The 9,369-nt window shown below is 40.7% G+C and overlaps 1 protein-coding gene across 8 annotated transcripts in view; it reads right to left on the bottom strand.

Moving 5' to 3' along the window:
* Window positions 1-815: 815 nt before the first annotated feature.
* RBL1 (RB transcriptional corepressor like 1) overlaps window positions 816-9,369 on the bottom strand; it is a 60,727-nt gene continuing 52,173 nt past the window's right edge. For 7 of the 8 annotated variants that reach the window (XM_086331918.1, XM_086331920.1, XM_086331917.1 and 4 more), the window contains 3 exons: window positions 7,046-7,194; window positions 4,444-4,608; window positions 816-2,910 (listed from right to left, as the gene is read on the bottom strand). In XM_086331918.1, coding sequence (XP_086188044.1) covers window positions 2,740-2,910; window positions 4,444-4,608; window positions 7,046-7,194 — 485 coding nt within the window. In that variant the 3' untranslated portion in view covers window positions 816-2,739. The remainder of the gene's footprint in view (window positions 2,911-4,443; window positions 4,609-7,045; window positions 7,195-9,369) is intronic. The other variant, XM_086331916.1, reaches the window with a different exon arrangement.

Below are 9,369 nucleotides of genomic sequence, written 5' to 3'. Positions count from 1 at the left end.
TGAAGAAAGTAGGGAAAGGTCTACCACTAGACCCTTCAGGTATGACCTAAACAAAATCCCTCATGATTATACAGTGGAAGTGAGAAATAGATTTAAGGGACTAGATCTGATAGATAGAGTGCCTGATGAACTATGGACTGAGGTTCATGACATTGTACAGGAGACAGGGATCAAGACCATCCCCATGGAAAAGAAATGCAAAAAAGCAAAATGGCTGTCTGGGGAGGCCTTACAAATAGCTGTGAAAAGAAGAGAAGAGAAAAACAAAGGAGAAAAGGAAAGATATAAGCATATGAATGCAGAGTTCCAAAGAATAGCAAGGAAAGATAAGAAAGCCTTCCTCAGTGATCATTACTTTGACAACAAAGGTCCGTTTAGTCAAGGCTATGGTTTTTCCAGTGGTCATGTATGGATGTGAGAGTTGGGCTGTGAAGAAAGCTGAGTGCTGAAGAATTGATGCTTTTGAACTGTGGTGTTGGAGAAGACTCTTGAGAGCCCCATGGACTGCAAGGAGATCCAACTAGTCCATCCTAAAGGAGATCAGTCCTAGGTGTTCTTTGGAAGGAATGATGCTAAAGCTGAAACTCCAGTACTTTGGCCACCTCATGCGAAGAGCTGACTCATTGGAAAAGACTCTGATGCTGGGAGGGATTGGGGGCAGGAGAAGAAGGGGACGACAGAGGATGAGATGGCTGGATGGCATCACAGACTCGATGGACGTGAGTCTGAGTGAACTCCGGGAGTTGGTGAAGGACAGGGAGGCCTGGCATGCTGCAATTCATGGGGTCACAAAGAGTCAGACACGACTGAGCGACTGAACTGAACTGATAGGTTTTATTCAGTAATCTCACAAAAACACCAATATTTTATTAACCATTTTATGTACATGAATATACAGTCTAGAAAACTGATAGAAACACATCCAGATTTTCTTATAAAGACAACGTACAAATGCTCATTTACATTTTGCACATTAATAATGACACAATATTTATAGCTACATAAAAATATATACAAGGATTCAAGACAGACTTGATGGTATTTGGCTTGTAACATGTGTAGATACTACACAAAAAAATGATGTAATTTTAAGAAAAGCAAAATGTGACCAGACTCAGTTTTCTTCTTAAAATTTAAAAATAAAATTCCTAATAATCATAATTATTGATACTAGTTAATAGCCAAATTTTAGACTAATTCAAATTAGCCAGGGTTACTAGTTAAATGGGCCTCCCTGGTGGCTCAGAAAGTAAAGAATCCGCTTGCAATACAGGAGACCTGGGTTCGATCCCTGGGTTGGGAAGATTCCCCTGGAGAAGGGAACGGTTACCCACTCCAGTATTCTTGCCTGCAGAATTCCATGGACAGAGGAGCCTGGCAGGCTACAGTCCATGGGATGGCAGAGTCGAACATGACTGAGCCAGTTTCACTTTTTACTAGTTAAATATTTAGCATTAAAAAAAATACAGTTTGCAGTTTAAGAAACATACATTTGATAAAATTTTCTCAAAATTAATTAAGAATGGCTTATTCACCTCCTTCCAGATTCTGGAAACACACTAGAAAAGTGAATATTGAACAGCTGATTCTTTGTAAAGTGGCACCCCTAGCCCTAGAAAATATCCTTAAGGGGCCAGTGATCAGACCCTAATGGGAAACTCATAATGCACTGATGATACAGAGAGCAAAGAGCGGGACGTGATAAGCAGCTGTGTCATGGATGGAATAGTATAATTATAAGGCATAATTATAAGATATTAACATCGTTTTGAGAAAGGTTTCAACTATTCTTAAGGAATCAATTAGACGTTGAGAATGATCAATCTTATAATGATCTCAAAAACAGTATCTTACATATTATCATGGCTGCTACCTCACTAATACGAAGTTTAGTCTCTAACAACTCTTTTCTGTATTTTACTCTACTGGCCTGAGAAGCAGTTTCCTATTTTGAGAGCTATATGATATAATCATATATAATTAAGTTAATGGTTTGGAAAACAAAGTAATAATAGTTTTAAAAAGGAGCAAGTAGCTCTTTTATTAGGTTGTGACACCAGGCTAAGAGGGCTTAAGGTTGGAAAGCAAGGAGTCGGGCAGTGCATGGGTTTAAGTACAAACATGCTTCTGCTCAAGGAGAGGAAGAGCATGAGAAGCCTCTGGACAACCCACAGTGGTACCTGGATGTGGAGTTAGCACACTGGGTCAGAGACAGGCTCCTACATCATCCTCTGGCCTAGATGCCATGGGACGCAACCCCTACTCAATATTAAATTGGGAGCACAAACATCTCAAAGCATACCTACCAAAAATAGATTATTCACCCTCTTATGACAAAGCCCAGAAGGAGAGGACATTTGATTATTTTAAAAAGTGAGCTTAAAAATTATAAGGTTTCTCCTTACTTTGTCTGAAAAACTCAGAGAACAAATATTTTAACAATTCTATGACTATTAATATGCTTAAAAGGCACTTAAAACCATTCCTTTTTAAATGCACTTAAAACCATTCCTTTTTAAGTGCACTTAAAAACATTCCTTTACAATCCAACTCAAAATACATCTGTCAACTACATTTTGGATAAAAGTAAAAAAAAAAAAAAATCCACTTAACTTTGGTGTACCTTTTCTTGTAATTCAGTGATGTTTACTACCTTCAGGGTTGACTGTTTTGAAGACAGAGCCCCAGCTTGCTGCAAAACAACCTGAGAGTGCTTTTACCACAGAAGTGAGAAGGGTGCTAGTGGTTTGCTCTTTCACTGACAACATCCTGTAGTCGTTTAAGTAAAACATCATCATTTTCTTGACAGAGGCGTTTGGCAGGTGATTCTGCATCACCATCGATGGTTATTGCTCGCTTCTTGGTTCTCTGCTCACCTTGCCTTATCATGTTGTTGATATCTTTCAAACTCTGCAAAAACAGACGATATGTGTGAGTAAAAGGGGAAAGGGGGGAAATAGCAGCAAAGAACTAAACTAACTGCTTTTTCCTACCCTTTATCCTCTATCCAAAGCTAAACACTGGAGGAAGGGATTATTTTTTGAATCTAGGTCAAGTTATTAAGGGTGATTAGAATTAATCTTTTCAGGTGATTTTAAAAATTGGATTTACATTATAGCAATAGTTTTTAAAATGTGGACATCAGACCACAAGCAGCAGAGCATTTAGGAGCTTATTAGGAATGCAAATTCTCAAGCCTCACCCTACACCGACTGAATCACACATTCTAGGTATTGGACCCAGTTATCTCTAGTTTATCAAGCCCTCCAGGTGATTCTGATAAATCAAACAAACTTTCATCAAGTTTGAGGTCTTTTTTCTGAAGCACTGCTTTTCAAACTTTAATGTGCTTACTAATCATCTGGGGAATGATAATACGCAGATTCAGATTCAGTAGGGTTGGTGTGAGGCCTGAGATTCTGCATTTCTGACACGCTCCCAGGTGATGCTGATGTTGCTGGTCTTACTGTAAAACAGCCTTTGAGAAGTTGTTCCTGAACACAGTGCATCAACACTGTCCAGGGAATCTGCCTGCTAGAGCTCTGTGATTCAGTAAGTCTACGGGACAGAAATCTGTGTTCAACAAGCTCCCCAGATTCTGACCTATGATTCTGAAATTACTGCCTTAGAATTCAATTAGACCCATTTCTGATTTTATCCAAGAATGTCTTCTAAAAGTCCTTCTACGAAGAGGTAATGCAAGTCTGTGAGGTATATCTCAGTAAACTTTATTTGCTAAGTATGGCAGGAATGTAACAAATGCTTGTGGATCTAAATGAGTTAAGAAACTAATGAGTTAAGGAGCTGCCACGTATTTGGACTGAGTTACAACCTATCCCACTACAACTCCTTCTAGTTGGTAGTCATTCTGGCTTTTGGAGATACAATGAACACATCTACTTGATAGTCCTTAAATTACCTGCAAACAGCAATCATGTCCCCTTTGGATCATCATCATTAATGAGACTAAAGATGGAGGTGACCACAGAGCTGTCTGTGTAAGTCAGAAGAGGCCTCTGCTTTCAGACTTTTCCCTATCCCAGGCGCCATCCACCAAATGAACTTTCCCTTCCAAGATCTTTCTTTACAGTGTCCCCATATCTGACCACTTGCAGGTGCTGCCTTACTGGTCCTTCGCAAGATGGTGCCTGAGCAGGGAAACACTGTGCTCTTGGTGCAAACTCCCCCAATACCATGTCAGTCATAACACATTAAACTCCCTCAACTGGATACACTGCAAACTCCCCCAATACCATGTCAGTCATAACAGATTAAACTCCCTCAACTGGATACACAGGAAACTTGCCATAGTAAGAGTTTGTATTTATTTGCAGTAACTTTGCAAAAAATTGGGGTATGATTAAAGATTACTAACTGGAAATCTGGAATCCAATTTTTAACATGGATATTGCCATTTTGGAGTAAAGTTTGGGAGCACGTTACCTTAGAAGGGCTGCCGTTGAATTTATATAGCAGAGCACTCCTTGGTGTAAGGCCCGACCCATTCTTGTGTGGGGACACATAAATGGAGTGCTGCTGGGAAATGCGGCGTGGGGAGCCTGGCTGTTGCTTAATATGTGGAAAAGGGGAGAGTGGCGGAGCTTCCATCTGAAATAACATAAAAGTAAAGCTTTTATAGGGCTTCCCTCATGGCTCAGTTGGTAAAGAATCTGCCTACAATGCAGGAGACCAGATTCAATCCCTGGGTAGGGAAGATACCCTGGAGAAGGAAATGGCAACCCACTCCAGTATTCTTGCCTGGAGAATCCCATGGGCAGAGGAGCCTGGCAGTCTACAGTCCACATAGTCACAAGAGTCAGACATGACTTAGTGAATAAACCACCACCAAAGCTTTTATCAGATGAAAGGTTTTCTTTCTTTTTTTAAATCCCACCATATTTTTTATTCTACACTCCCCTCCTCCTCATAAGGGTGAAGGATCAACATGGAACTTTTTTTCCTGTACCATGTTTTTATTCTTATTGGTATCTCCTAATTAGAAGTCTAATACTTTGGCCACCTCATGTGAAGAGCTGACTCATTGGAAAAGACCCTGATGCTGGGAAGGATTGGGGGCAGGAGGAGAAGGGAACGACAGAGGATGAGATGGCTGGATGGCATCACCGACTTGATGGACATGAGTTTGGGTAAACTCTGGGAGTTGGTGATGGACAGGGAGGCCTGGCGTGCTGCAATTCATGGGGCTGCAAAGAGTCGGACACGACTGAGCGACTGAACTGAACTGAACTATACCATAAGAACTTATTATGGCTGAAAAAAATTTTTAAATGATTCATTAACCCTTGTTTTTCAACAATTACTAATGGATAAACTCAAATTTATTTGTCTGGATCTTTCAGGAAATCCTGAAGGATTCTGAGTAAGATCCCAGAAGCAGTAAGCCAAGAGAATAGGAACTTCATGCCATGCTCAGAAAGTGAGGCAAAGAATAACTTATGTCCTAACACTTGCAATAAGGATCTCTCTCCACACATACATTGTTGTTTAGGTGCTAAGTTGTGTCCAACTCTGTGTGACCCCATGGACTGCAGTGTCAGGCTTCCTGTCCTTCACTGTCTCATGGTGTTTGCTCAGATTCATGTCCATGGAGTCAGTGATGCTAGCTAACCATCTCGTCCTGTCTTCCCCTCCGCACCTTGTCCTCAATCTTTTGCAGCATCAGGGTCTTTTCCAATAAGTTGGCTCTTCACATCAGGTGGCCAATGTTAATAGAGCTTCAGCTTCAGCATCAGTCCTCCCAATGAATACTCAGGGTTGATTTCCTTTAGGGTTGACTGGTTTGATCTCCATGCACCTTTGATCACCAAAGGTGTCTCAAGAGTCTTAAGAGTCCACACATATATACCCACAACCAGATTAGTAGCTCAGAGAATGAGAGAGACAGAGTATTCTGTGGGCCAGCAAGAAGAGTCCAACAAGGAACAAATCTCTTAATAAAATGGTTAAGACTTTATGCCTGGTGGTTTAGTCACTATGTCTAACTCTTTTGACCCCCAAGTACTATAGCCACCAGGCTCCTCTGTCCATTGGATTTCTCGGGCAAGAATACTGGAGTGGCTTGCCATTTCCTTCTCCAGGGGATCTTTCCAACCATAGGACCAAATTCCCGTCTTCTGCATTGCAGGGAGATTCTTTTACTGATTGAGTTACTAGTACAAAGTATAAGACTTTATGCTGAAATGCAAAGGACTCAGAGATAAAGTGAGAAGGAACTGCACTGTTAATAATCTATACAATGTTCTATTCCAAGCACAAATGGGGATGACTCCTTAATTACTATTTCATTCATCATCTTCACCTGAAGCTAGGAAAACTAGTTTTGTTTTTTTCCCAATTAGCTGATGTTAGAGATATCCTCAGTATAGCACATGGTGGGGGGATGTGTGGAACTGAGGGAGGAGAATGAGTAGTCATGGCCTCTGAGGATAGTCAGCTCATATTCATTGAAAGGGACAAGGAAAGAAATGTAAAGACACAGACACGTATATAGCTACTGCCTGAATGCAGCTTCTACTCGGTTCCTTTCTTATAACTGAAGTCTGCTCTTTTGGGAACCAACATCAGCTTATACACTGATAACACTTACAAAGGCCTGCTGGTAGTGTCAAATCTAGATACAGCATAAAAATTTCTTAGCGTTGTTTCTATTATTGACTTAAGCCTATTTATTTCCTTTTCTCTTTATCTTGAGAAAAACATTTCTCTCAGAAATATAACAACAGAAATCAAAACCAAGGGAAAAAACCACCAGAATTGTTTTCATTGCTCCATTTCCCATTGACTCCTTGCCCATATGCATCCATAATTTCTAGAAATGTATAATCACAGTATGGATGAAATTTCCATAATTTTCTCTAGTCTGTTTTATCACAGCCTTAATCACGCTGATTAATCACTAGCATGTTTTCTCCTGTAAAATGTATCAGTAAGGCTTTAACTTTGAAATACTTATCTACCAAAATAAACTCAGAGTAAACCAATTATGAGAACAGATATTAATAAAGTAGTAAAATAAAAAACGTACCACATGGTCCTGATTTGACAAGTCATATTTCAATGCGAATGACTTCACTCTTCCTACATATATTGTATTGTAAAATTTGATAAGATCACCTCTTTCCTCTTTCACTGGACCACTGGAGCAGTCCGGTGTTTTTGTAGCATCTTCCAAGTCTGTTAAAAGAATTCAATGTTGTGATAGGTGTACCTTAATCTATAATTTGAGGATCTGAAACACAACTCTCTCTACAATATAAAAGTGAAAAAAATCAAATAAACCTAAATATTTATGTAAGACAATGACCTATTTTAGAAAAGTTCAGAAATCTACCTATATTATGGATAAATTGGAAACTTGAGAAATACAAACATGTAAACTTAAATGGGTGCTCTATTCTCTAGATATCACTTCAGCAAGAATGTTTTCACAACCATTCCTTTGAACCCACTGTCACCGGTGACTCTCAGAGGGGCACCAGCCCTGGGTTGAAATTTGCCTAAACTGAGCTTCAGAATATGGGTAACAGTGGTAAATCCTGAGCTTCAGATAACAAAAAGGACTGCAGATATTCTTACTGGCTCTTTGGAAAAGGTGGAAAGACTCTAAAAGGTAAAGTGTATCCTCAGAGGTTAAGGAAGAAGCAAGGTGAATTGCTTATGTTTACTTTTCTGCAAATACATGGCAGGTGACAAGTGTTCAAAAAGCCTTATTTTCTCATGCACAACAGGAACTTAATGCTGTCTATAGGCATCATCCTCAGCTATAAAATTATTGCTTGCCCCAAGGTGCTTTCATATTTTTTAGTGTAACTCTAGGGTAGCTTGTGACACCAGGCAGAACTTTATCCTGTTCTTTTTTTGGGGGGGAGAGAATTACAAAACATCTTCTACTTGTACTAACAACAATCACCTAGCTCTGAGTTGATGTTTACCTAAACTGAGCTTCTTGTACACAGCTAAGAAAACTACCGGCAATTAAAAAGAATTCAGCATGTGAAAAAAATGTCTCATTCTCAATACATTGGCCTGCAAACATTGAGAATATGAGTAGAAGAATGTTGCCACCTTGGTTTTCCCTGTAGCTCAAACAGTAAAGAAAGAGCCTGCAATGCAGGAGACCCAGGTTCAATCTCTGGGTCGAGAATATCCTCTTAAGAAAGGAATGGCAATCCACTCCAGTATTCTTGCCTAGAGAATCCCATGGACAGAGGAGTCTGGCGGGGTACAGTCCACAGGATCACAAAGAGTTGGACACAACTGAGCACCTAACACTACTACTACTACTATGCTTCTACCTTAGGAAAATAAGAAAACTCTGACATGGTCCAAGAGTCAGGCAGCCCACAGGGAATCTCCCTGGGGAATCTTGGTCCCCATTTGGATGTCTTTTTTACTCCCGTTATTTTTGCAGGATCTTAGTAAGGCAGAAAAAGCTATGTGATCAGTAAGTTGAAAAAATGCTGCATATTATAGCCTTCTCTTAGGAATTCAGAATACACGTTAGTATAATAAAGGCTTACAGAAGTTTTGCAATTAGAAAAAAAATACGTTCACTTTAATTCCATATTTCTCAAACTTTCTATGCACAGTCCCTCTTCTCCATGACACTTGCTACCATCCTGGGGGACACTGTTGTAAGACAGTAAACACTGGCTTAGTTACAGCTGCTGCTGCTGCTAAGTCGCTTCAGTTGTGTCCGACTCTGTGTGACCCCATACACGGCAGCCCACCAGGCTCGCCCGTCCCTGGGATTCTCCAGGCAAGAACACTGGAATGGGTTGCCATTTCCTTCTCCAATGCATGAAAGTGAAAAGTGAAACTGAAGTCACTCAGTCGTGTCCGACTCTTCACGACCCCATGGACTGCAGCCTACCAGGTTCCTCCGTCCATGGGATTTTCCAGGCAAGAGTACTGGAGTGGGAAGCCATCGCCTTCTCCTTAGTTACAGCAGTTGTAGGTTATTCTTGTTATCAGTTCAGTTCAGTCACTCAGTCATGTCCGACTCTTTGCGACCCCATGAACTGCAGCACGCCAGGTCTCCCTGTCCATCACCAACTCCCGGAGTTCACTCAGACTCACATCCATGGAGTCAGTGACGCCATCCAGCCATCTCATCCTCTGTTGTTCCCTTTTCCTCCTGCCCCCAATCCCTCCCAGCATCAGAGTCTTTTCCAATGAGTCAGTTCTTCACATGAGGTGGCCAAAGTACTGGAGTTTCAGCTTTAGCATCATTCCTTCCAAAGAACACCCAGGACTGATCTCCTTTAGGATGGACTAGTTGGATCTCCTTGCAGTCTAAGGGACTCTCAAGAGTCTTCTCCAGCACCACAGTTCAAAAGCATCAATTCT

The sequence above is a fragment of the Bos grunniens genome, chromosome 13, assembly GCF_055505025.1.
Source record: "Bos grunniens cultivar Pamir isolate PY7600 chromosome 13, Bosgru_T2T1.0, whole genome shotgun sequence".
NCBI lineage: Eukaryota > Metazoa > Chordata > Mammalia > Artiodactyla > Bovidae > Bos > Bos grunniens.
The sequence above is the reverse complement of the archived record's forward strand: the minus strand, read 5'-3'. Positions and strand labels throughout refer to the sequence as shown.